The 26011-nt window shown below is 36.8% G+C and overlaps 8 protein-coding genes across 14 annotated transcripts in view; 4 read left to right on the top strand and 4 right to left on the bottom strand.

The window, feature by feature from the left end:
• Positions 1-251: 251 nt before the first annotated feature.
• On the bottom strand, positions 252-6830 carry LOC124178520 (required for meiotic nuclear division protein 1 homolog). Its single transcript, XM_046561941.1, has 5 exons — positions 6498-6830; positions 6301-6415; positions 1424-1643; positions 929-1286; positions 252-735 (listed from the first exon to the last, which is right to left on the bottom strand). Exons 1-5 carry the CDS (start codon positions 6828-6830, stop codon positions 541-543), a joined length of 1221 nt encoding a protein of 406 aa, XP_046417897.1. The 3' UTR covers positions 252-540.
• Positions 1729-5438, bottom strand: LOC124178519 (glutathione synthetase-like). The gene is made up of 3 exons (XM_046561940.1): positions 4135-5438; positions 3573-3979; positions 1729-3433 (listed from the first exon to the last, which is right to left on the bottom strand). Exons 1-3 carry the CDS (start codon positions 4788-4790, stop codon positions 3009-3011), a joined length of 1488 nt encoding a protein of 495 aa, XP_046417896.1. The 5' UTR covers positions 4791-5438; the 3' UTR covers positions 1729-3008.
• Positions 6831-7157: 327 nt separating the features above from the next.
• On the top strand, positions 7158-8050 carry LOC124178523 (ribosomal protein 63, mitochondrial). Its single transcript, XM_046561946.1, has 2 exons — positions 7158-7299; positions 7665-8050. The coding sequence occupies exons 1-2, from the start codon at positions 7241-7243 to the stop codon at positions 7915-7917; spliced, it is 312 nt and encodes a 103-aa protein (XP_046417902.1). The 5' UTR covers positions 7158-7240; the 3' UTR covers positions 7918-8050.
• On the bottom strand, positions 7937-15280 carry LOC124178516 (apoptosis-inducing factor 3). 6 transcript variants are annotated; one of them, XM_046561932.1, is made up of 9 exons: positions 15162-15280; positions 13881-14033; positions 12682-12974; positions 12261-12597; positions 11668-12018; positions 11385-11587; positions 10144-10360; positions 9771-10023; positions 7937-8780 (listed from the first exon to the last, which is right to left on the bottom strand). In XM_046561932.1, exons 2-9 carry the CDS (start codon positions 13954-13956, stop codon positions 8615-8617), a joined length of 1896 nt encoding a protein of 631 aa, XP_046417888.1. In that variant the 5' UTR covers positions 13957-14033; positions 15162-15280; the 3' UTR covers positions 7937-8614. The 6 variants fall into 6 exon arrangements, with proteins under 6 accessions (XP_046417888.1, XP_046417887.1, XP_046417891.1 ...); XM_046561931.1 differs by having other exon boundaries at positions 14997-15169; XM_046561935.1 differs by lacking the exon at positions 15162-15280 and adding an exon at positions 14931-14964.
• Positions 15208-19212, top strand: LOC124178518 (anaphase-promoting complex subunit 7). 2 transcript variants are annotated; one of them, XM_046561939.1, is made up of 6 exons: positions 15208-15321; positions 16686-17012; positions 17089-17498; positions 17580-17994; positions 18085-18359; positions 18447-19212. In XM_046561939.1, exons 2-6 carry the CDS (start codon positions 16899-16901, stop codon positions 18667-18669), a joined length of 1437 nt encoding a protein of 478 aa, XP_046417895.1. In that variant the 5' UTR covers positions 15208-15321; positions 16686-16898; the 3' UTR covers positions 18670-19212. The 2 variants fall into 2 exon arrangements, with proteins under 2 accessions (XP_046417895.1, XP_046417894.1); XM_046561938.1 differs by lacking the exon at positions 15208-15321 and adding an exon at positions 16478-16556.
• Positions 19213-19324: 112 nt separating this feature from the next.
• Positions 19325-21523, bottom strand: LOC124178517 (coiled-coil domain-containing protein 174). The gene has a single exon (XM_046561937.1). The coding sequence runs from the start codon at positions 21376-21378 to the stop codon at positions 19546-19548; it is 1833 nt and encodes a 610-aa protein (XP_046417893.1). The 5' UTR covers positions 21379-21523; the 3' UTR covers positions 19325-19545.
• Positions 21524-21653: 130 nt separating this feature from the next.
• LOC124178521 (eukaryotic translation initiation factor 3 subunit H) lies at positions 21654-22921 on the top strand. The gene has a single exon (XM_046561943.1). The coding sequence runs from the start codon at positions 21844-21846 to the stop codon at positions 22852-22854; it is 1011 nt and encodes a 336-aa protein (XP_046417899.1). The 5' UTR covers positions 21654-21843; the 3' UTR covers positions 22855-22921.
• A 715-nt stretch (positions 22922-23636) lies between these two features.
• The window catches only part of LOC124177505 (GAS2-like protein pickled eggs), a 42432-nt gene continuing 40057 nt past the window's right edge, over positions 23637-26011 (top strand). The window contains exon 1 of the mRNA XM_046559922.1: positions 23637-24285. The gene's annotated coding sequence lies outside the window, so the exon portion shown is untranslated. The remainder of the gene's footprint in view (positions 24286-26011) is intronic.

A 26011-nucleotide genomic window follows, 5' to 3' on the forward strand; every position in this document is an offset into this window, starting at 1 on the left:
CTAGGTCGATCTGACCTTTGGATCTGATATGCAGTGACACATGTTTACGTTTTCGATTCATCTCGATTTGAAAATTTGAAACATCAAGTTGCCTTAAAAATTCTTTTCGAAAAATATTCATATTCTTGGAATCTGCAGCTATTTCTATCAAAAAATGTATTTAGGGTAGAGAATTTTATTTTTCTACTTTGTTTTTATTTTGTGTAACAGATAACACATGTTACACAGCATTGAAAAGTCAATACGAAAGTTCTCAAAATTAAAATTAGGCAATGCCCCTATAATGCATGAGCCTGATAACTAAAATAAATCTAATCATCATTACAACAGTTTTCAATTCCTTATACATTTGTTTCTCTTATTATTGTAAAGGCAACATATGTGGCAAATAACAAATAAGTAACTATTTATACTTTATAAACGCAAATTATCTATATATTTACAGTATTTATAACCTGCTATTGTAGAAATTACTCGCTGAAAATGATATATGTATATATATATATATACGTAGATATTTTAATTGATATTAGAGTGTAACTAGGAGGTCAACACTTCAGATGTTTGGGGTTGATCGGCAAAATAACGATCGATGTAATGTAGTATTTCAAATACTACCTCAACCATAATTAATACAATTATCATCCATTCTAAACGAACGTGATGACGATCGCTAAGATGGGATGACAAAAGTTCTACAAGTTCAACGCAATGATTCAGTTTCTCATTCATCACCTGTGGACAGAAATCATGTATATTATTCTATATAAAATATTGGTCAGATCCATAATTGAATTTATAATACAAAGGTAACCTAAGATTTCAATTCGAATTCGTTAACAATGGAGAAACGTTTAAGCAGTTTTATATTTCGCTAGTACGAAATTAAATTGATTGACATATTGTGTATTACTATAATTTCACATACCCGAGTACGTTTGGCAATACTGAAATAACTACACGTTTGTTGGAATAAATTTTCCAATTCATCTCTTTCCCAGTAAAAATCTGGGGTATCTAAAAGGTCGGAACTCAAGTTGATCATATGCCTGAGCGCAAATAATTCGCCTTGCTTTCGCAGAACTTCTTCTCTGCTCATTTTTATTGGACGACCAGATTTCAGATCATCGGTAACAAAAGCAATTGAATCCACATAACGGTCTAGTGATGCTTCCCATATGCCAAGTTTGACAGAGAGTGCAATTGCATTTGAGAATGTGTATTTATCCAAGTCTGTGGCATTTGGTGCCAACATGATATTTCCTTCTTTCAAATGGCTCTTTTTACTGTAACGTATACCAAAAATCAGGTTGTCAGGTACATACATTGAGCATCCGTTAATTAGGACTTATATCAATAGGCAATACAAATTGGAATAAAGATCGGCGCAATAAAAAACACTTCAACCATTCTGATATCTTACCTAGATTCTAAATGCGTGTACAGCATTAGTTCACTCTCTGACTGCACCAGTTTATCAGCATAACTATGTTGTTCATAGGATTTCAAGAATCTCAGTAAATTTCCACTTTCAAGTTCTGACATATTCCAAAAAACAACAGTTCCTTCTCGGAAAAAGTAGACTTCACGGGGCTCTGTTTCTACCTCATATTTAGCTACTGCGTGAATCACATCTGGCATTGCTGGAATGTAACAACAAAAAAACATATATTGAACGATTACTAGCAGTCTATGGTTTAGTGGCTTTTTCCTCTTCATAGATAATGCTCTGTTGCAATTCTTTTATTATTCTTCTGCTTTTGCGATATAAATAACACGTGTAAAAAGACTAGGTAAATGTGACATTGTGAATTTTACTTTATTTTTTGGTTCAGCACCCTGTTTTGGTATAGTTCCGAAAAGCCCATACCGATCAATTTGGAATTTCGAATGCCCATGTATTTTGGCTCACTGATCAGAATATGATAGTGAAAATACCCGCCAATTTGATTTTCATGGTCAAAACTCACAAAAATTGATTTTTAAAAAGTTTCTCTATTTTATTCCGATACGCGGTGATCGTAGAAAGAAAAATTTCTACAAAAGCTGTAGCCTATAAAAAGACTGATCTTTTATGTTCTACACAGTTTTTGTCTGAAATCTTTTTTTTTGGAAAAAATGGGATAATGCTCCAATAAGTACGTTTTGCCAAAAGTCCATTAGTTTCGATTTTTTTTCTATTTACGCACTTTACCACTGGGATTGGTGACCATCGCAGATCAAAGGTTAGAATAAGTTGGGTCTCCTTATGACAGAGGCATAATAACGTACATATTGAAGCATTATCCTAATTTTCCTGAACGAGAAAATAATTATTTCAAACAAAAACTGTTTGGAACATAGGTATAAGATCAATCTTTTTATACGCTACAAATTTTGTAGAAAACATTTTTTTCTAAGATCAACACTTATCGAAATAACATAGAAAAACTTTTTTTAAATCAGTTTTTGTGAGTTTTGACCGTGAAATTCATATTTGCGGGTATTTTTACTATAACATTCGTGACAAAATTTCAAATTAATTGGACGTATGGGTTCTCAGAACTTTATCCCCCTGTTTATATAACATAAAGACTTATTCCAATATACAATATGACTATAAGTAATAGTAGAAAATATCACACCATAAAGTAAATTTAGACGTATCTAAGAAAAGGATGGTAGGTTAAACTTAATACGTAGTACAAGTGATCACTCTGGATTACTAGACCAGAAATATATTATTTTATTACTCCATACTTCTCTGGCGAGTTCCGAAAATTGGTTGCTTAGGAAGCGTTGGATAAAGTATCATCGAAAATATATTCATATAAATAGAATGTGTGGCACAGGGATGAGTTATTGTCACATTAAATGCTAAATAAGCCTATTCTTCGTATAAAATAATTTTTAGGCGTAAATTACAATCATTTGTCAGATTTTCATCAGTAGTTGTTCTCTTAGTTCTTGACTGCTAAGTACAAAATCAGGTGATAATTAACAACGATGGTATTACATGTGCATTTCAACTAGTCAGTTAAATAGGGACTATCACAAGCCCCTAATCCTGACGCAACCCCGCCTTCATCAGCACTGGCCAATTTTGTTCGAAGCATGTGACCAACTTGTCTGTTAATGATAATATTCTTTTCATCGCCGATCAATACACCAAATATGCCCAATTCCGAAACGACTTCCTTCATTTCTGTATCTGTATCACTTCCTGCTCGTATTTGATAGTTTCTTTGCAACGGTGGTTGGATTCTATCCATCAAGATCCATGCCGATCTCTCTTGCTGGTCCTTCATGGATTCTAGTGCGGTTTTTATGTTATTTCCATAAACATTATTTCCACCACCTTCTCGCTGCGGTTTCAAAACAAAGCGTTCAGGATTTGCTATCCCCATGTCTATTGCATTTTCCCCGTGTTCATCAAAATCCAAAGCATAAAGACCTGGAAAATTTTGAATCAATAACAGATTAAAATGATCGATTCAGTAACCATTCTTTAAACCGATGCAGTCGTAATTTTACTGATTATTATTCCACAACATTAGTGTAAAAGTATGCTATCTAATTTTGATAATATTTACCAGTGAATATTCCTCTGATTTGCTGAACTGTCTCCTCGTCCTTCAGAAATCTGGCGAGAACTCCAGGCTTGGCCAGGGCTTGTTGGACTTTTTTTGCACCAGCTAGATGATATTGAATCGATGGGGATTTGATTGTTAAAGATCTTTCTATAAGTAATCTTACATCCCACTCTTTCTCAGTGGGATATTGACTCGGTTCATAGCCACATCTGAAGTAGACAACGGCGACGGTTTGTTCTCCAACAATCAGCTCTTTTTTGGGACCGAGACGTGCTTCAACAGCTAGCTCGCTCAGTGTTCTACGTATTACCTTAATGGATGGATTAAGTCTGCGGATTTCAAATTCGTGAAAACGCTGATCGCAAATGTTATACGTGACGTTTTCAATGATGAATAAAATAACGGATCTGAAAGAAGCACAAAATAATTAGGTAATTAGACGTTATACAAAAGCATGAACGAAAGAAAAGACAATGTTTGTCTTGTTTCAAAAGTATTTGGGAATATCTATAGGAATGAAATTCTTCTTGAGTTGAGGACATTTAAAAAATTATATACTTACTTTGGATCATTGTAAATATTCCACGCGTCAATCATTCCCGTGCATAGTCCTTGGAGCGCATTATTGTCGGGCAAATTTTTTAGCTCATTTGTGCGATCAAGTTCCTGTAGAATATATTTGTGCAATTTTGTAGCGGCAGGACCAAGCCATCCAAATCCTGATGCGATCGTATTTATTTCTACTTGTTTCCAACAACAATATGGCTTGTGATTTTGTGAGCAGCCGCGTTCTTTAGGGCAACTGGTGTCAAGCATTAGATCGGACCTTAACATTCCTAAAGATACTTTCTGAGTGAATCCCTCGCTGTGGACCGTTTCATAAATATCAAACAATTTCCGGGTAAAAGTATCGACTTTGATTGTTTCTTTGAGGGTTTCTTTCAGGAATTCATAGTCATGGGCAACCCTGTGCATGAGTTCATTTAATATTATTTGAATTTCACAAGCTCGATTAAATTCTGTCCTTGGAAATGATGACGGTATAAGAATAAATGGAGCAAACTGCAGAGTATCTCTGTTGAAATTCTTCTTCGATCGCATGCAGGCTCCATTCATAAGCGACCAATCTTTGGCTTTATCTATTAATTCTTGCAGTTCTGCCTGCGGCAATGGCAGTTTGACGCAAAGGCCCATACTGGGTTGATCACTCGCGTTCATACTTGCTTTTTATGTGATTCATACAATTGTGAACCACACATATACCTGAAGTGTATGATTATCAGAAACGAAATAGTTCTTGTTGTCAATTGATACTAACAAGCGCCGGTCCAGGAGTGCAAATTTTGAATCTTTGTTCCCGATAATATATGATTCAAAATTTTTTCTTTTTAACCTTTTTTAAAATCAGAGTATGCACTGACGATAAATGAAAACTATGTAGAATTAAGAGTACGTTGTATATTGGAATGGTAATTATGTTAGCATCTGAGGTGTTGACTAACGAAGAATCTGAAGAGTATTACGTATGTTTATTTTTAGATATTGCGAACTCATGAATCAGTATTTTCATAAATTCTGTTCCATATTTTATTTGAGAATTTACTTTTTATACTTTTGATTTGAAAAAGAAACTATCAAATGTACTCCCGACCAAAACCTTTGTTATATTTTATCTGCTGTTGGACTTATTGATTTTCCTCACATTGCCCATGAATAAACTATCACACAATTTTAATAGAAAAAAATTGAAGAGTTTGATAAAAAACACGTTTTTATGTGATAATGTATCACGCAATTCCTGCTACTTGTACATCATTCACCAAATGAATCAGTGGAACGACTGCAGACTGTATCCCTGAACCTTGTATATATATCTAGTGATACTTACACACGCATACACACTATCAAGGTCCACTCTCATCCATACATGCCTACATTAGAGACTGGAGTGAGATGGCAGTGCTGTATCTATTATGAGTAGGCAGGTTTGAGTAAAAAGTCTATAGACAGTAACATACTTTGATCAGAATAAGGATAAATCATGAAATAATGACAGAATTCTTTCACAAAGTTTCCAAAGGAAAGTCCTGAAAATCCCGACTGGAATGAAACATATTTGTTTATCAAATATGAGAATGAAAAATATGATGACGATAAGATAATATGAACCCTACAGATATCAAGTCAGTATTATAAACCAACTGTTATATTGCGTCATGCAAAGGTGGCAATCAACAATAAATAAATAAAAGGTAGGTATCATACCTCTTGACGCGCTATCGATATTTGTTCAATAAGCGTGTAATGGAAAGCGGGGCAAGTTCACAGATAATAGAACGTGACTAAATACACTTTTTTTCTGAGTGAATTCGCAAACTATAAGTATACGTTTTTCTGTAGCAATTATTGTGTTTCCGAGGATAGATAAAATCTACTTTATACGAATTTACTGTATATTTATCAATATACCAGTGTTGAGAATAATTATTTCCGCGAACTAGTCAAGGATAAATGGTCAGACAAAACATTTGAAGCGAATCAATAACACAACTTATAATTTAGACACTAAGGTCCGTTCATCTTTAAACGTAACAAGTTGTCGAACTTGTCTTTTCGTAACTAATTACAGTTGTTATTTGGTTGAGTGAAAATAGAAATGAAAGCTTCAAGGCATCAATTTGCACCATGGAAGTGAAACATAATACGGTGACGACATAATATTACTCACATTCTGAAGACGTTGAAATCTTTTGTGGCAAATATAAATCCTGTTTCAGTAAACCGTCCATGAGTCCTTCTAAATCATATTCGTCAGCAGTGGCCAGTGACTTGACATTCCAGAACTGAACATGTTTTAAAATGAAGTATTGAATTTATCCTATAGCATGTATATCAAAGAAATAACAGGTATCGAGTAAATCTCACTCCAGGCATGCTGCTCTCTTCGTCCTCTGATATAGATCTCTTTTTTCTCAACGGACGCTTTTTCATTTGAAAAGTGGATACGTTCTGTTGAATGCCTTGTACTCCGTGCAATTTACTTGAAGTTGTGAAAATGAATCGTTGCGGTCTAGATGCGATTGAATTTTTTGTCACAAATTTGCATTTATCGAACAAAAGAAGCTGACCGAGTTTCAAGGTAAACTTTTTCTCAGGAAGCTTGATGATCGTTGCGGACAAGCTACAAAAACCCTTGCCGTTAATCATCGACATGCCTATTCGAGACAGTGTCAACCGTTGAAAAGTGGCAAACAACATTGTTTTAATATTTCCTCACCACTTCTATTCGCGTACGTTATTATAATTTATTTTTACTTTCTTTATCAAACATTACGTAAAATTTTGATATTCACACAGGATATTGAAATCTTGAAAGTTCCGATAGTTCGCCGCTTGCTGGCTAGTATATGCGACAATTTTTAACACATTATCTCGATAAATTTAGTATCCATTCCTTTTAAGAGCAAAGATAACACATGAGCTACTCGTAAAAATGCTGAACGACACCACGCGTGGTGATCGAAATCATTCCGTGGGAAGGTAGGGGAAAAACCGGCGTGATGCAAGGAATATCAAGAAGGCAAACAGCTGATCCTGTCGTGCTTCAGACTGCCGAATTTTCACAGAGTATTTTCGTTTCAATCTAAGTAATAACAAGGAAAGATAGGATGAGGTTGACCACAGTTTTGTTGAGATTTAAGCATCCGCACGGCCACTTGTATCACGGGTGAGGGAAATTTCCAATCCTTACTCCATAAAAGACAAATTCTTTGATTCTAACCTATAAACTTGCTTCCTGCGATCAATATACGCAGGCAATTAAAAAAGTGGGTCTATATTAACTTTCAATTGAAGATTATTTTATTGATTAATTACCATGAAAAACGGACTAAACGATTTTCAATCAGTTTTTTAAATACTGTGTCAAATATTTTCAGCGTTATTTATTTGAGACTAATCAGATCTAGCGATTGTATAGCTATTGAATTTATTTGAATGAAACACCAGATATCGGAGAAATTTATTCGTCGTTACCTGAACATGACAGGTTTGTAAAGAATAATATTTACAAAAGTAATAATTGTTCTCCAGAAAACACCGACTAAGGAAAGCAGTCACTGACAAAAGCTTCAGAGCTCTGCGCTGGGACTACGAAATAGAAGAGCAGAATATGCTGCTACTGCGTCATCCTTACTTAACAATTGAGCAGTCCAGTGGTCATATGAAAGACCTTAGAGTAGACCCCATAGCTAAATGGGATAAGGAAAGAAGTGAAAAATTTTCCAAAATTACTACTTTGGAAGATAGACTTATGCATTTGAAAGTGAGAGATGCTTGGGATTAAAATAAACAATTTAAGGTAGTAGATTAATAATGGACAATTCTTTATTTGTTTAAATTATACAACAAATGTACATACATATAAACAATTATGAGATAAAGATACTTCAATTAATACATCGTTCCGTCATTGGAAATATTACCATGTATCGTTATTTTGCTAGACTTTTCAAACCCCTTCATTATTCTTCTAAGACCTTTAATGTTGATTTCACGTAGCGTTTTACCTCACTGTAAATGGCACAATCAAGGATATTTTTACTTGATCTATACATACTTGGACAATTGGGATACTGCCATTTTGTTTTAAAAGTACACAAGAAAGCTTTAAAATCCTGCAAAAGACCCAGACTGATACTACAAAAGGTATCTAGTTAATGAACAAAGTAGCACTTCTTGATGCCTCATTTGACATCAGTTCTTTCAAGGTTAACTGAAAGAAATTATAACGATTTCCATATGCAAATGATCCTATTTTAATTCACTGATATTACAAATGCTCTGATAACAATTGGAAAGTATGTGTGTTTTAAAATAGTTTGTATATAAGATAAATATATTTTCGTATACAAGAACCTTCGAAGTGATCTACTAGTTGGTTGCGTTGCATTAATATATCACAAAACTGTTAAAATTATAAAACTTTTGAAACGCACTAACAATTGAAATGCAATCCGCACCTTGCATCTATCACAAGTGTACTAACGAACAAAACTCTTAACAAAACGCAAACACCTTGAGTAATTACTGATTTTTTTACAGTATTGTGCACGTTTTATACAGTTTTCAATTGTATACAGTTTAAGAGGTACTATTGCGTACGTGTGGTAATCTCTCCTCGACATATTTCCAGTACCCAACCCTTTCCTAGAATGTTATAAGTACCCGTAAGCGTGAAAAAAATAATAAAATAAATTAACAATCTATGATAATCAATATTAAGTACCTAATCAAAATATATTAAAGGTGAGTGATATCAACATATTTCTATAGACATATAGAAACTATGAAAACCTATCTAGAAATGAGGCACCAATTCAGTATTTTCGATCACTTTGAATATTACATACAATGGATACCTTATTACAAAATAAACGTTTTAGTTTACTTTCAACAATTCTTGGACGTTTCAATTTACATCACAATCACTTTTCATATCAAACACTTGATAGTTTCAACTAATAATACAGCAGGAGTTTATTTTCAAAATAAAACTGTTTTACAATCTGGGGCAAATATTGATTCTTGTTTCATGGCTGCTGACAAGATTCGGAAAGCAGCCAGTGCGTTTATTAAGTAACCCCATACCTTTCATAGATCATGTCTTGAACGTACAAAAAATTTCTACTGTATATGAGAAATCGCAGCACAACAAGCCTTTAAGTATCCTTCTAAAAAGAACGTACTGTCGCGACCTGACCTAAGCATATTGGTCCCTGCTTACGTTGTGACCATAATTTAATAGATATATAACCAAAAGTTAATACTGATTGTACTACATATCTTAACCAATTACCAGCTTTCAAAGTTGATATATTGAAAATATAATTATTTCGGCACTATTCTCATTGAAAACTCGTAGTGCTGTGAAAAGAAAAACTGTCAAAAGTCCGAATATAATGTAGTTTCTTCTTTCATGCACTGCGATAATTTGTAGAGATTATTGTTGAATATTAATTTAACACTGAATAAAACAAATATTCTGTACCTTTAGACAGTTTTTATTCTACAGTATATAAGCAACTCACTAGTTGTCTATATTATGTGCCATTAACAAATTTATATATCATACATATATTACTTTCTGGCTTATGAGACAAGTGAATGATAAAAATCATTTGAAAATTAAATTCTTACGACTTAATGTCTGGTGTAGAGACTGCTGGAATCAAGTCTTGTGGTTTGTGGGGCATCCAACCCAGTGGATCTCTTTCCACTTCTTCTTGAGTCAACTGCCTTCCTTCGTACAGCAAATTGGCAAAATCTGCCACAATGGGATCTCTTCCCGAACTACTCATTGAAATGACTTTGCCATCCTTGAAATAGTATGCAAAGAACTTGAAGTCCTCAAGAGATCCAACAATTTTTACCCCAGTTGGTCTGCCAAATCCTGTGGGATCATTTATTTCAATACATGAAGTGTTTATTAGTTACTTGCGAGTGATCTCTGTATTTTCAGGAAAGTTTTGAACACGTGAGCAAATAAATGATAATCCAAATTAAGCCGAACCTGCATATCTGTAACTTCGACCGAATAGCATGGTCCAGAAGAAGGGCACTACTTTCAAAGGTGTTTCTTTGCCCGCTATATTCAAAGCAGCAATTTTTCCGTGGTAGTGAGCTAGGCCGTAATGTCCTATTGCTGCTGGCATATTTCCAGAACTATATACAGGAGCATATGCAACGTCACCACCGGCATATACATTGTCCACGTTTGTTTTGAGGAACTGTAAGAAGATAAATCATTCCATTAAACGAGCACATTGCACACTACGCGTAGAAAATCTGTGGAGGACATCAAGTTAATTTACTCACAAGATACTCTAGTTAATTGATATTACAGTCCTAATCTGCCAATAAATATATATTTGGTAAGTGGTATTATATTGTGAATAATGGTGTGGTAGAATTTGATATACCCTTTTCAATTCGAAGCTCTCTGTATGTTAGATCTTACTTTTACCTTGTTTACCACCACAGTGCCATTTAGCCGCATCTCGACTTTCTTCATCACGACATCTTTCTAATCACCAAAATAATTACACGATATCGTTTTGTCTAAAAGTTTTGCTAGTTTAATATACCTGTGGAATTTCCTCATGTAGAAGCGTCTCTTCGGTTTTGACTTCAGGACCTTTTATTTTACCCTGGTAGAACAAGGTTTAAGAATATCTAATAGCAAATGGTAATATTCTGTGAAAATTTAAACTATGAATGTAGACCATGGATACTGGTTTTGACAAATTGGCCCATGAAAGTAAAACTTCTGCATGCCTGACTTGCTTGTACTTTCTCTGATGTCTCATTTTGATAGTCACTGCAGATGAGCTAACTCAGCTTTCAAAGAACTATTAATTATAGACTAGCCTGGGGTTACAGAGTTTTTAATTGGAAAAATTATTATGAAAACAAAAACAAAATATTTGCGATTCTAAAATACGTTCAAAATTGTGGCCATATAATCAGTAATCTTCTACCCTATTACACTGACTTTTTGCAGTTTCTCAACAGTCTTCACGCCTTTTTCCTAATACATTATATTGTTAATAAATGATAGTTTGTAAAGTTTCCAGATCAGTTGAAAGTAACAATCAGCTCTTTACCTTGACTTTTTTTTTTGTCTTTGTACTTTTCTTACTCGTCGCATCTTTGTTGTCCTTGGCATCTGTCTTACCCGTCACTTTTTCTGCCTCGTCTATCTTATACATAACAAGAGATTAAGTTACGCTTTTGTTCAACAATATACAGTACCCTGTCCGTGACTATGCTACCGTCTGCAAGCCGTTGCAACTGCGTCTCCTTTAGCCATTCTGTATTGAGTGTAGAACCGACTCCCAGAATAGCAATATCGCATTCGAGGAATGTCCCGTCCAGTAACTCAACTTGTTGAAGAGAAGAACCACCATTGTTTGACAAGAAACGAGCAATGCCGTTCTCCAAGATGAAGCGTACACCTTAGAAGTAAAAGTAATAACTGTCTGAGTTCAATTGAGCTGCTATTTATCATCAAGTGTACACAAGTGAAAAATCTTACCTTTAGCTTCAAATTCTCTTTTAATTCTGTCACCAATTTCTTGTCCAAAAACAGCTTTGAAAGGCGCGGTAGCGCGACCGACGACTGTAACCGAAGCACACTTGCCAACGCAATAGGCAGCTGCTTCCATGCCTATGAAACCAAGTCCCAGCAGCACGACATGTTTCTCAGGAGAAAGTTGCGCGAAAATTGCAGCACTGTCTACATAATTCCGTACAACGAAAATGTTTGCTAGATCGATGCCAGGCAGATCAGGTAACTTTGGTTTGCTTCCCGTCGCAACAAACAGATAATCATACCTCAAATTTTCATTAGTGTTTAGCTTAACGGTCTTTTCGTTGGTATTCAATCCTGAAAGTGATTAAATGCAACAAATAATTATCTGAAAATGACGACCTATAATTTCCTGATAATTTTTTCTTTGATTTTCTATATTTACTAGATGCTATGGAAACATACATGAGATTTTTTTAATTTCATCTATCGATTTTTTAAATAATTGCTGTGAACTCTGAAATAAAATTATACTAATCCAATGTTTTGCTCAACTTCATATTAAAGTAGAAGATATACATATTAGTTATTTCACATACCTATAACTTCTTTACCAAGCAAAGTTTCAATGTTATGTTCATTATAAAAGAATTGGGACCTGAGTGCAATCTTTTCTACATCAACATCCATTGCCTTGGAAAGTTTTGGTCTGTCATACGGCAAAGCAGATTCTTTGCAAACCATGACTATGCGCCCGGTGAACCCTTCTTGGCGCAAAGTTTCGGCGCAAGTTGCAGCAGCTGGACCCCCTCCAGCAATTACAATAGTCGATAGATTGTCACTCTTCAGTGCACTCATCTCCTTAGTCCGCTTGTTTGTTTCCAGCTCCTTGCGCTTGGCACGCACTCTTATGCCACCATTTTGATCTACAGAAACCTAAAAGTATGTTTTTGATGGTGAGATGGTGAGTGTTTTTGCCAATCAACCAAACTTCGACATTTCTAGAGCAACTCCATTTACCTTGTAGCATGGTAGAGAGTCCAAGCCAGGATAGTCTTCTATGTCACCAGTCTTTATGTTGAAGCATGCTCCGTGCCACGGACATCTTACTCGACCCTCACCCAGGGCGCCAGTGGCTAAAGGCGCTCCATAATGAGAGCACTTCCATCCTAAGGCGTGCAGCTCTCCGCCTTGCTTGATCAGTAAAATCTTACCACCATCTTCGCCCAAAGGCAATGATTTCATTTCATTATCCTTGATTTCATTCTCATTGCAGACAACTGCTTCAACGAAATCTGAACTCTCCGGTTGACCTGAGGAATACATCAAAAGTAGTTATTGCTTGGCCATTGAATGATTCTTGGAGGAAACTTAAAGCTAATTGTAATGATATGTTATTAAGAACACAGTGAAGGCAGTTCCTAAGTGAGGTTAAGATTTGATTAATATACAACTAAAATTCATTCAACGTGTGAACATTTCGACTTCGGAAGGCATCGACTCACAGGAGCAACAGCAGTTTGCTACATTATATAAATCGTAAGGATTTGGTGGCTTAGGCTTGTTGCACTGAGAGCAATTTTGACTTTGCCCAGGCTCATTTTTCTCAGGCTTTTTGTCACTCATTCTCGGCAGTTTCGACGATATTTCGCTACTGAGATATGAGAGTTAAATTGTCGCAAAAAGACAACTTTACGCAAAAAATTATAAAAAAAGAGGCAAGTTTGGTTTCAAAGAATAAGACGATAACTATATTTGAAAAGTAATGATGCTTAATACGTTGCCAATCAACGAAAATTAGCAAATCGCGACGGATATGTCATTTTATTCGCAACACAGAGATCATGGCAAGCGTTTATCAGCTGTCGATAGGGGCTATTCTTTGCAATAATCAAACTGATATTTTAAAGTAAACCAATGGAAACACGGCTGATTATACGATTAGTTATCTTATTGCGTCGCTTACATCCTTCTGTCGATGACATGACTGCAATAATCTGACGAAGAGCAGCTAACAATTTTAATTGTACTTCTAGTAAAATGATGTGTATAAAGAAGCGGCGAGAAATACACGCGTGGTTCGCAAGGCCGATGACCGGCAGACGGAGACTCAAATCAAATCAATATACCGCGGTCAACGCGCTGTTGATAATAAATATTACAAAGCGTTACAGCTTTGCTGGATATTAATCCAACAGCTTTTATACGCAATGCCCTACCTTTCTTTGGTGGCGATGTTTCCCCACTATGTTTTGCCTTGTTTGGTGAAAAGCTTTTTCCACTCCTTCCACCCATCTTCCGTCGCAGATATTATTTATTGTGTTTTACTGCGTTTATTTTTGTTGTTTGCCGGCGTCCGGTTATGACATGCGCTAAAAAAGTACAGTGTATGTGTTAGCTATGGTTATTTCAAATATATTCACATATAAATAAATAGGATACCGCGGAGATACGATGATTTACGGAATGGAAATTATTATCATTGTATCGTACGTAAGTTTCTGTATATTAGTCGGTTTAGCTTGTTTATGGCATACAACCAGGACGGAAGCGAACTTTTACGTTATCCTGTTATTTTACATTTTTTTTTCTAATCAACTATACATCGTTGTTGCTGTGAAACGGTTTTGTGGTAAATTTACAGTCTATTTAATAATATGTTTTCCGGAAGCTAGATCTCCACCACATCCGTATTACATACGCATATTGCAATATTTAGACGGTGTATGAGAGATGTGAGACTAAAAAAGATGTCAATCTTGCACCGACAACGCCCAAAAGCCTACCTTGCTTCTTAAGAAAGCTAATTTACGTCAGACACACTCATACTATGTTCCAGTTAATCTTGGCACCTTTTCAAATGAACGTGAAAAAATGTTATTCAACCCGCATATGTGAGCATTCGACCGCTTTCAAAGGCCCAATTGTTATGTTACAGTGTTCTTTGCAATACGTCAAAAGTAGAAATTTTTCGTTTTCTTATCACTCGAAACGTGTCCTTCATCTATTAATTCAATATCGAAATAATTTCGAAAGATATTCAGAGGTCAGAGCTTTTCCCGTGAAAGTATTCGTGGTATTCGTATATTATATTATTATTATGGCAAGGTGATCAGCTTGATCTACATCGGCGTGATTCTGATATAATCCTTTATTTACAAATGACATTCGCAACGATACTGGAAATTCGGTTTACTTGCCATGGAATAATATATTCTATTGAATATTTTATTGGCCGAATAACAAAAGAAAAAAAAACAAATACATACACTTATATCCATTAGTCGTTCGATATCATTATATCACGATTTATGTATGCACATATTCCAACTTACTTTCCCTATGGTTTACGTTTACTTGAGACGAAGTGACGCATGCGGTGTTGATAATTTTCAATTTATAAGATTATAGCGGATTTTAGTAAGAGAATAACACTTCGTATTTATTCGAGACTCGAACATAATCCGGAGGAGCCTTATGTAAAAAGTAATTAAGCCCACCTGTTACACCGCTCGTTACCTGCGGTAGACTGAAACTATGCCAAATCTCGGCTTCCTTGAAAGTGAAAGGATAACGCACTACGTGTCCTTGATTGTGCTGTGAAATTCATGGCATCCACTCTGCACACCAATCACCGCACTATTTTTTATCGCCATCTAGGTATGGGAAAGACATCTCATTATGACCCAAATAAGCCATATATCGCGACATACAAATATTATGCACATAGGATTGCGATAAGATTGAAGTCTATTTTTTTTTTTCTATCACAATTTTCATTATGGTTTGAAAAATGCCGCGTGCGGATTACCGATACACGATTCAATTACTATTATTTACAAGTGGTAAGATATTTTATTTGATTCCATTCGTCCGTTGCGGTGAAATTGTAAATTGTTTGGTACGCTATACGTTGTAATGTACGTATTTTTTAAAAATTACCCGAGGTGCAACGACTCATCGTACATGAAAATTAACGCTTATCTAATCAGTAATGATATACGGATATATGAATGATATGCTGCGGGGATCTATGTTCACCTATGTCTGTCTGATTATGAGAACACCTGATTCAGTCTGTATCAGCGATGTCATCTGCTATAGATACATGTGTATATAATATCTGATTTCGGCAGTTGCGCAAAATATGTAAAACATTCCCGTATATTCAGCGTACGCAATAAACCATATTATTAAAATAATACTACCGGATGTGAAAAGTTGAGTTATAGTTTAAGTACAGTATGTGACCCGTTGCAGAGTAATTTCTTATGGATCGAGCAGGAATGTAGGGCAATGTTACTCGTGAAGGTCACGATATAAAAGTTTTATCGATCATTACAGAGCGTACAATAAACTTGTAAATAATCTATAGCCCAACGAGTTTAGCCGCACAGTATTTAGGTTTTATGTAAAAAGATGTGACATATTTTATATACTAACAGCTGGATGTGCTTTTATTGTTTTTGTCAACAGCCAACGTCATAAGTTTGTAAGAAGTTTTGATGCGAAGAAAACTTTCGGAAATATTTGAAAATCCAAAAGTACCATTCCGAAGTTATTGAAAAAACAGTTATTGACGTAAACATAAGGCAACGATATTAACGGCGTTTATTGCATTTCCAACATTAAACTGCTAGAATCAAGCTAGAATTAGATTTGTCGAAGAAACCAGCCATTCAAATCTCGCGCTAGTCAACAGATGTCGCCATTGTTTGACGGGTGCTTTAGGCGTGTATAAGTACATGAATTTGTAAATGTGGGTGCATGAATAAGAGGACACAAGCCGTCCGCTGTCAAAGTAGTATTTATTTAGATCTGTAAAAATGTCGAGTTTATACGAGCAGATAAAAATGTTGTACGATCAGGAGCTGTATTCAAATGTGATCGCTCTAGTGAGTACGAGCTGTGACTTAATGTTGATTTGTTCAAACTAACCTATAATGCAGAAAATTGATAGCGAGAAAGAATTTGCCAGTGTAAGAGAAATGCATGAGGATAACGTTCAGCTCTTCTATTTCTAGGCAAATTTCATTTTATCGCTAAGCGATCACAATAGCGAGCTTCTTCCACCGCAGGCAAAATTCTTAACGTATGTCCATTGTGCCGATTCGTACTTTCATCTTTCCAAGTACCGGAAGGCTGAATCGCTGTACAAGAAGTCCTTGCAGTTTCGTAAATGCCTTTTAAAATCTAAAGGTGCTACTAAACCGCCGCCTGATGGACAGAAAGAACTCATGTCGGACATAGACATTAAATATCAAATACATTTGTGCTTGGTCAAGCTCAAAAATACCCAAGAAGCCTTGCAAGTACTTCAGGGAATACCTGGCAAGCAAAGATCCGCAAAAGTAAGAACTTCTTCATCCTTGAAAGTAGAGAACTTTTTTGCCATCTATTATTTATGTTCCGAAAATAAATTTTTAGGTGAATATGGCTCTGGCAAAAATGTTCCAAGAACAAGGAATGGAAAGATCAGCAATTACGACATACAAGGAAGTTTTACGAGAATGTCCATTGGCTCTTAACGCAGTGGAAGGACTCCTTGCTCTGGGTGTAAAAGGGATCGAAGTAAATTCCATGATTGTTAACTCTATAACCAATTCACCAAGTCTGGAGTGGTTGAACATCTGGATCAAAGGACACGCACATATTCACAATCGTGAATACAGTCATGCAATTACAGCATTCCGGTCACTCGATAATGCCAATTACTTTAGAGACAATGTTACCTTGTTAATAACAATGGGTGAATGTTACTATTTTGCTGGTGACGATAAAAATGCCTTGACGTGTTTGCGACGGGCCAGAACTATAGAACCTGATTTGACGAAAGGGTTTGTAAAAATTCGTTTCTGGATTCAAATGATATGTGTTCAATGGAAAGCCTGATCTGTTTTATTTTGTTATTTTTTTAGCCTTGACATATATGCCGCTGTGTTGTACAAGACGCAAAACACCAAGGAGCTTGAGAAATTAATCCCAGCTATAACACAGACTTCCGAATACACAGCTGAACAATATATAGCTATGGCTTATGCTTTGTACGCTGCGCGAAAATTCAGTAGAGCAAGTACCCTGATTGTACAAGCGATAAACCTGAGCCCCTATAGTATCGAAGCAATTATATTATGGGGAAATATTCTTATCGATCAAAAAAAATATCAAGAGGCATTGCACCATTTTAGGAAAGCTGCTCTACTCAAACCACATAGATACGAACCACACAAAGGACTCGTTGATTGTTATGTTGGAATGCACAGACTTAGGGAAGCACTGAATATCGCCAGTACAGGCTGTAAATTACTGGGACACACGCCTCGGGCTCTGACGGTACACCATTAGTAAAATACTAAACTGTATGTTTAAACAACAGTTTTTGAGGTTTGACACGATGACTTATGTAAAAATATTATATTCCAGCTTTATTCGTCGGTTCTGATGAAGGACCCTGTATCAGTTGGCAAAGCGAAAAACTTGTTGGAAAAAGCATTGAGTCAAGAAGAGTCATTTTTGCCGGCTGTTTATTTGTTGGCTGAAATATACGAACAGGAGATGAACTTAGAAGCTGCTATTGAATTACTTGAGAGACAAGTAGAAATATTACCTACCTCTAAATTTCATCAGATGCTTGGCGATTTGTGGGCTAGAATTCACAATCAAGAAAAAGCATTGGATCATTACGCCATCGCCTTGAAGTAGGGATGCAGTTTTAGTTTCACAGTGTGGTGATATTTTTATCTGTACTGTTACTAACCAATTCATTTTATCCCATTTGTTTACAGTTTAGATCCATGTAATCGACGGGCTCTGGAAGGGCTGCATCGGTTAGACAGTACTTCAACGAAACTGGAATCGACTTATTATATGACTGTAGGTGACGAACATGCAGATACAACTTATGATGTAGGAGATGGTTTGCCAGATACAGACAATGATGAGGGAGCTGACGAAAGTGAAACAGAAGCAGTTTGGTCTGACATGGATCTGGAAGCGAATAGTCAATAGGGTAACTTACAACCAGAGTAATTGAAAGTAGTTTGTAACTGAAAATAATGAGCATTTCTCATTTCTGCGGCAATGATTTTCCTCTGATATTATATAACAATGAAATTATGAGTTCTTTATCAGAGAAATTGTCCTCCCGCATCACAGTACTCCTCGGAAATTTTTGTTCCATACTTCTGCAAAGACTGTTGAATTTCAACTGTGACTGACGATATTCTTCAAATCATAATAATGCGTGCATTTTTTCTAAATGTACGAAACTGTTTATGGAGTAGACAAAATCTCGAGTTCCTTTCTCCTATATGTAGTACAATTGACAAATGAGTACTTCGATCATGCAAAAAAAGAATTACGCAATTCTGTGAAGTACCATGTTTCTCTATGTTTATGTTCTAATGAGAACGCATCAATCATGTTTATAGAAAGAGAAATTCTTACTTTATTAGCTAATTTTTCGATGTTGTTTTCTTAGTACAGTATAAGCAAAAAATTTATTCAGTTTTGTGTGTACCACAAATAAGAATAAATTAAAAAATATGAGTATGTAGTTTGGTTACTATATAGAATTTCTGTCTCCCATTGAAAACATTTGAATAACCAAAGTCTACTCGTAAAGAACTAGTAATGTAGGTAATTGAGTAAGAAGTACAAAAAATAGAATCGTTAATTATGTATTTCCCACACAGTATGCCTCATGAAACTTTCATAACAAAATTATTTTAGATCTTTCATATAAATAAGTAACAATTTTACTAGTAAATAATAATTAATGAAGAAAGTGTGCATCGAAAAAATATTTACAACTATGTCATTCGACATAAAACATGTCTATTATCTAAAATTAGTTGACTTGATATTCTTAAATATTTTAGTCGATCAGCTGTGCTTTTGCTTTTCAAAATTTGCTCGTAAATATTTAAGCCCAGCAGTAATCTTGTCTTCGTTTAAGATATGCTGTGGTTCTTGACTATCAATATTATCCGACATGCTGGTGTCAGCTGATCGTTTACTTGAATCCACGCCAGTTATTGAGCTCAACAATGTAGAATCCGGTAGATGATATTCCATAGGTAAACAGTCGCGATTCGGGGGTGGGACTGGAGTTGGTACCAGTTCTGGACCAGTATTAAAAATATCTGAAGTAAGGCCAAATTGCATATTTGGAGGTGGTTTCGAAAAATCAATGCCTGATAATTCTGTTCTCATATTTTCTGGCAGGGTAGCGAATGTTTGTTGAAAATTCACATGCTGTGTGGGTGATTCGGTATATAGTGGCATCGGTCCGATTACATCTGAACCACTACTATCCGATGATTCTGTGTCAGCATTGCTAATCACTTGCTTAGGCATGGTAATCTGTGATAAATCTGTAGAAGTCTCAGAATGCGGAATATGATTTTGTTGATTATCCGTGCCATCGAGTTGATCGGCCGTTTTCTTTGTGCCATATTCTTCAATAATAGCAGGACTTTCGGAGGTTTCCTCATTTTTACCAGATAAGCTATCATCGAGCGATGCTGAGCTTTCATCCTTGTCCTGATCGGTATTCTTGGATTCTAAATACCCGGAACTTCTAAAATTATTGTACAAGGGGGCAAATTCTTCATCTCTATCTTTTCTCCGCTTGTAGACCCATTCTTCTTGCGACATCTCATACCACTGTGTTCTTTTACCAAGCAGTTCGCCAAAAGCTTTTATCTTGTTCTCAATTTCGATGAGTGAATTTTCTTTCCTATATTCAATTATTTTCCTCTCATCAGATTCGACTTTCTCTTCAGTTTCTGCTTTAATTTCCATCTTGTCTGTATTCACCTCATCATTTTTCACGAGTTCCTCGTCCGTGGGTTCAGGGGGCAGTCCAGCCCTTATTCTCTGTCGTATTCTAGCCGCCTTTAGCCTGTTCTGTTCCATTTTGTCTTTCATTTCCTTTAGATTTTGCATTTCCTTTTGTTTTTGTATGGTTTCCTTTCTCAATGCATCCAAGTTTGCTTGCTGCTTCGCTCGCATTTCTTCATCCTGGGAAAATTCGTAGTATCCAACGCCGTGGGCTCTCGCTTCGTCAAAGAGAATGTCTTGATAATGAATATTCATTTTCTCAGTCAACTTTTCCGTTTGCTCCTCCCATTTTCTTCGCATTATTTCAATCTCTGGCTCTTTCGGAGGTGTGACAACATCTGGAGGCCTGACATCCTCAACTTCGGTATCTCCTTGGGACTTCTTCATGACTTCGTGCTTTACAAAGTCATCTTTTTTCTGCATTTTCGACAAATCTCTACGGAGGCATTTCCTTGTCCGTCCAAAGCAGTCTTCGTATTCAACCCAGTCTTCTTCCGGGTCAGAGTTTGCATCTTCATAATCATCCGAATCGAATTTCTCATCTTCTGACTCTGGTTTGTTTTCAAAGTCGACCAGAAAATGTTCGTTTTTATTGCTGTGTGACCTTTTCAAATTTTCGTAAAGCCTAGCTTTTGCTTCGAGCATCAACTTCGACTTTTTGTGAGCTTTTATATCGTCGGTGTCAATTAGTTCTTTTTCAATTTTTACTTTTTTCGTCTTGGACTTTTTAGTCCTAACCTTGTGCTTAGACTGTATAGAAGTTACTTCCGCATTTGCTTTCGCGTCTTTAACTTCGGTTTGTTTCCTCAGAAGCTCAGCTTTCAAACCCACTAATGATGAATAATTCACGTTTATTTTCTTTGAATTATTCATGTTCAATTTTAAATCATTTGACGTTTATTACCATTTCACGGTTTACTGACGTTTATATACGTATATTGGCAGGAAGGGCAGGAAGATTCTGATTTGTCTAACCAAACCTAACCTAACTTAATTTAGCTTGCATACTTTTGATGCACTATATTATCGACTGCGTTCGAGATGGTAAATACGGTTTGAATACAGACACGTATGTATGTACGCGCTATCGAAAATTAGTTGTAAAAACCTCCGTCGGCTCAGAGGACGCTAGTACACAGCTCGAAAATTTTCTGACGTTTCCTTTTGATCCGGGTCCGATGGTTTTGGCTGTGCCCTGTTTCCGTCGTTCCTTCCTTCCTAACCTAGCTGAGTACCGTCCTCCATCTGCCTATCTATCAAGCACGGTTTTTGTTAGATTGAGTGGTTGAAATTTGCAACGCTTTGTGCACAAGAGAGGTGATTTTTTAATTGAACAAAATGGCAACGCGAGGGCAATCGAGGAGGATACCGGAGACGGAGTCCCGGATAGATTACGTTCAGACCGACGGTTTGGCAGTGATGAAAATGGTGAAACACTGTCATGAAGAATCCACGAGCAACATGGAAGTCGCTCAGGGTGCTCTGCTTGGTTTGGTTGTCAACAATCGGCTGGAGATCACCAACTGCTTTCCGTTTCCCAAGAACGATGAAACCATGGATGAAGAGGAATATCAACTTGCCATGATGCGCAGGCTGCGTAGAGTGAACGTCGACCACTTTCACGTCGGTTGGTACCAGAGCGCTGACGTTGGAAACTTTCTGAGCCATCCTCTGTTGGAATCGCAGTTTCACTATCAGACATCCATCGAAGAGTCAGTGGTGGTTATTTACGACACGGCCAAGTCTGCTAGGGGCTTTTTGACACTAAAGGCTTATCGCTTGACTCCACAAGCGATCCAAATGTACAAGGAAGGAGAATTTACGCCCGATGCGCTGCGCACGTTAAAAATTGGCTACGAATCTCTATTCGTCGAAGTGCCGATTGTCATAAAGAACAGCAATCTTACAAACATCATGATGTCTGAACTAGAGGAAATGATTCCCGAAGAAGAAGGAACCAAGTATCTTGACCTCGGTACCGCTACGGTCCTGGAAAACCAGCTGAGGTGCTTGATGGACAGAGTAGATGAGCTGAACCAAGAAGCTATTAAGTTCAACCGTCATCAGCATTTGGTTATTCGTCAGCAACAAGACAAGAATCGTTTGATGCAAAAGCGAGCACAGGAGAACGCAGCCAGGGCTGCTAAGGACGAGGCGCCTCTACCCGATGACGATATCAACAAGCTGCTCAGGCCGTTGCCTGTTCCCCCCAGGCTGAACCCCATGATCGTTGCTGGACAGATAAACACCTATAGTCAGCACATATCGCAGTTCTGTTCTCAAAGTTTGGCAAAGTTGTACATCACCCAGAGTCTACAGAATGCCAAGGAATCCAAGTCTACCAATTAATCTGTAGTTTATTGTGCAGAGACTTGTTGTATTCCATCGAAAACAATAAAACTGTTTTCCTTTCAAACCATTGATTGGACTAATTACTAAACTAAATATGATTTCTTCTTTTTTTTTTATATTAAAGTGTATTCAAATTATTCCAAACGGTTTTTCAATCCTTATTCTTAAAATTTGTGCAATCTATGGTATCAATTTACAATATTGCCAGTGTTGATTTATTATTTGTATATTTGATAAGTAAATATGAAACGATGAATATTTTGACTGCAAGATCCTGGTCTTTGTTGCAATCGTTTGTCACGTCTGGGCCAGTTTGGGCCAGTATAAAATAGAATCCTTATAGCAGAATGGTGCAATTTTCTTCCCCGGAAGTCTTCCATCAACCATTATTGGAATTAAATATACATGTATATATATATATATATGTATATATATATTTTTAATTCCATATATATATATATATATATATATATGCTCTTAATTTTCGCATGCAAAATCGGTACATAGTATATAGGCGCATAATGCAGCGTTACAATTCTGCTTGGCATCGGTAATTCCGCAGAACAGCTTCTAATTCCTTTGTTGGTAATGTCAGGTTACCGTATGCTTCACTTTCAAAGTTGCAGCCGTGGTTTCAACGAATGGCTCAATCTCGTAACGGGACTCTGCTTTGTCGACGGTGCGGCCGGTTGTTCGGTGGCGCCATCTGCCCCCTTCCAACGACCTCCGCGATTAGAATTTTCGGAGCGGAGTTACCGACGTCTCGAGCATGCGAGGCATTTATACGGGCAGACAGCGTTCAGGCGCGTTCAGTCTCTGGCAGGGACGGCATCGCACGAGCATGGGGTTCGAATACGCCCCGCGAGACGCATTCGACTTACACTCATAGTTCAATAAAGTTAAATCGGTGCGAAAATACCACAGTATAATATACACGACGTAACGTTCGATGAACGTGTATGAAATTAGTTTGAATCTGTGATTTTCGTATCTTTCATTCAATCGGCAAATATCAACTGTATTACAGCGATATTGGACGAGTTATAATATAACGAAATGATCGGGATCTATAAGTGTGATACGGTGCATGCATAGGCATTTAAAATTGATAATGAAGTAATAAGATATTTTTATCAATCGGAAGAGGTTGTACATGAAATAAATATATGTTGTAACTTAAACGCAAAATTTAATCAAGTAGATAGAACGCATAAAATTAATTCTTCACTACCACCGTACCTATGAGTATAAAAAAATTATTTATCCAAATCGACAACGAAATATCGGCAAATATAGTTAAAAATCAGTCCACTAAACCGTCACAATTATTATATTAATAAAAAATTATCATCGAATTAATAATCACTAGTGTTGTCAGTGCATCGGAGAGGGTAAATCGAATAATCGACTAGCGGATACTCGGTAAAGGTAAGAACGAAATTTACTTTTATACAATATGTTCGAGTATTCACGATTATATTAATACGGATAAGAATTGATCTTTAGCCTCGCAGTTTAAAATACGAATGGAATAATAGGTCAATAAATAACTGATAGCTTAGATTTGGCGATGGTTGGAAGAACGAGTTTGCGCCTTCTCTTTCGTTACTGCTTCTTTTTTCAACGAACTGCAGCTGAAAGTATCTTTTCAAATAAATTTCCAACGTCAAACGACGAGAGATTATATTTTTTTTCCTCCCACAACCGAAACCCACATGAGATCGTTCAGCTGCTTTATTTAGCATAAAAATGGAAATTGCAAATGAAAGAATTTCCATTTTTACTACACGTGGAGGAGGCGCGCGCCTCAATTGTATAGTTACACAAAACTCTAAACCGACGAGTCTGAAAAACAGAGTTTCCTATCGAACGCGACACAGCTCCGAGATAATGCGTTTTATCTCCGTCGCCGCACTATATTTTTTCCTCTACTCTTCCTTTTGTGATTCAAATTTAACGCAAAACGATATTTTCTGTTGTACGCCATTGATAACGTATCGTGTACATATATTTAATACGGGCACAATAGCTTGAAAAAGAAACTTTTGATTCTGATAATACGGATATTTATCGTCGACATATCACAGATCAAAGTCTATCACGAAGTTCAGCTTCTGACTCACCTTTATCCCGACTCCTCTCATCACTAATATTTCAGCGCGATGCGATATTACGATATGCGATTAATGTCTACAATTCAAGTGCACAAAAACAAAAATCCTTTAAACGCAAATAGAGAAATAAATCTTCATTTCTTCTCGATATTCGTAGAATCGGATGGGTTGATATTGTAACAAAGGGTGAAATCACCCCCTTTCTGATCCGCTATTCGTCTCAGATAAAAGACATGTAAGACCTTGCACATGTGACAAAATGAACAAGGTTTCTGCGTCAACTAGTATTATCGTAAAAATAGTCCCAATGAACTAATTTTTTTATTCCGTAACGCCTGGATCGTTATAATATTTCAACTAAAAACATGCAATTGGGGATGCGGAAGAAACGCAACGGATGAAAGAAAGATAGGCGGGGGGGTGCCGAGACAACGCTGCAGCGGGAGAAAACGTCGAGCAATTAGCGTCTATCCGAAGTGGCTGCCGCCGCTGCCTCAAGCTCTCCGGAGTTTAACTCGAGGATAGTGAATGGAGTGGCACGCTCATTCACAAGATTCTCATCCGCACGCGGCCCGAGGGCTGCGCAGCAGCGAGCGCAAGCTCACGTTTCTTTAGTTTGTTTACTATGTTTACAGGCATTATAGTGCGTAGGAACTAGAGGTGTAACTATAGAGATACCACCCGGGAGTCAATCGCGTTCCCGCAACTGGGTAGGTAGGTAGGTGTGTAATTTTCTCGTGATTCTTCACGCGTCCATCGAGTCACGCCTTGGCTCCGGGGCGTTCGTTATGCACGGTTTAGCAGCTTTTCTATACCCCCGTGGTATCGCGAAATATTCGCATTGACACAGGGCAATAACTCATCTCGTTAGCCGTATTCCACGCCCGGTGATGAACGGCTTCGAGTATTTTTCTCTCGTGCCACGCAGCTGCAGCACGGTCAGGAACGCGAGGACGCGGACGGATTCGCTCTCCGACGAGGCATTCAAGGATCGACGCAATTCCCCCCGCGAATTAATATCAAGAATAATCATCACCCAC

Source organism: Neodiprion fabricii, chromosome 3 (genome assembly GCF_021155785.1).
Source record: "Neodiprion fabricii isolate iyNeoFabr1 chromosome 3, iyNeoFabr1.1, whole genome shotgun sequence".
Lineage (NCBI taxonomy): Eukaryota > Metazoa > Arthropoda > Insecta > Hymenoptera > Diprionidae > Neodiprion > Neodiprion fabricii.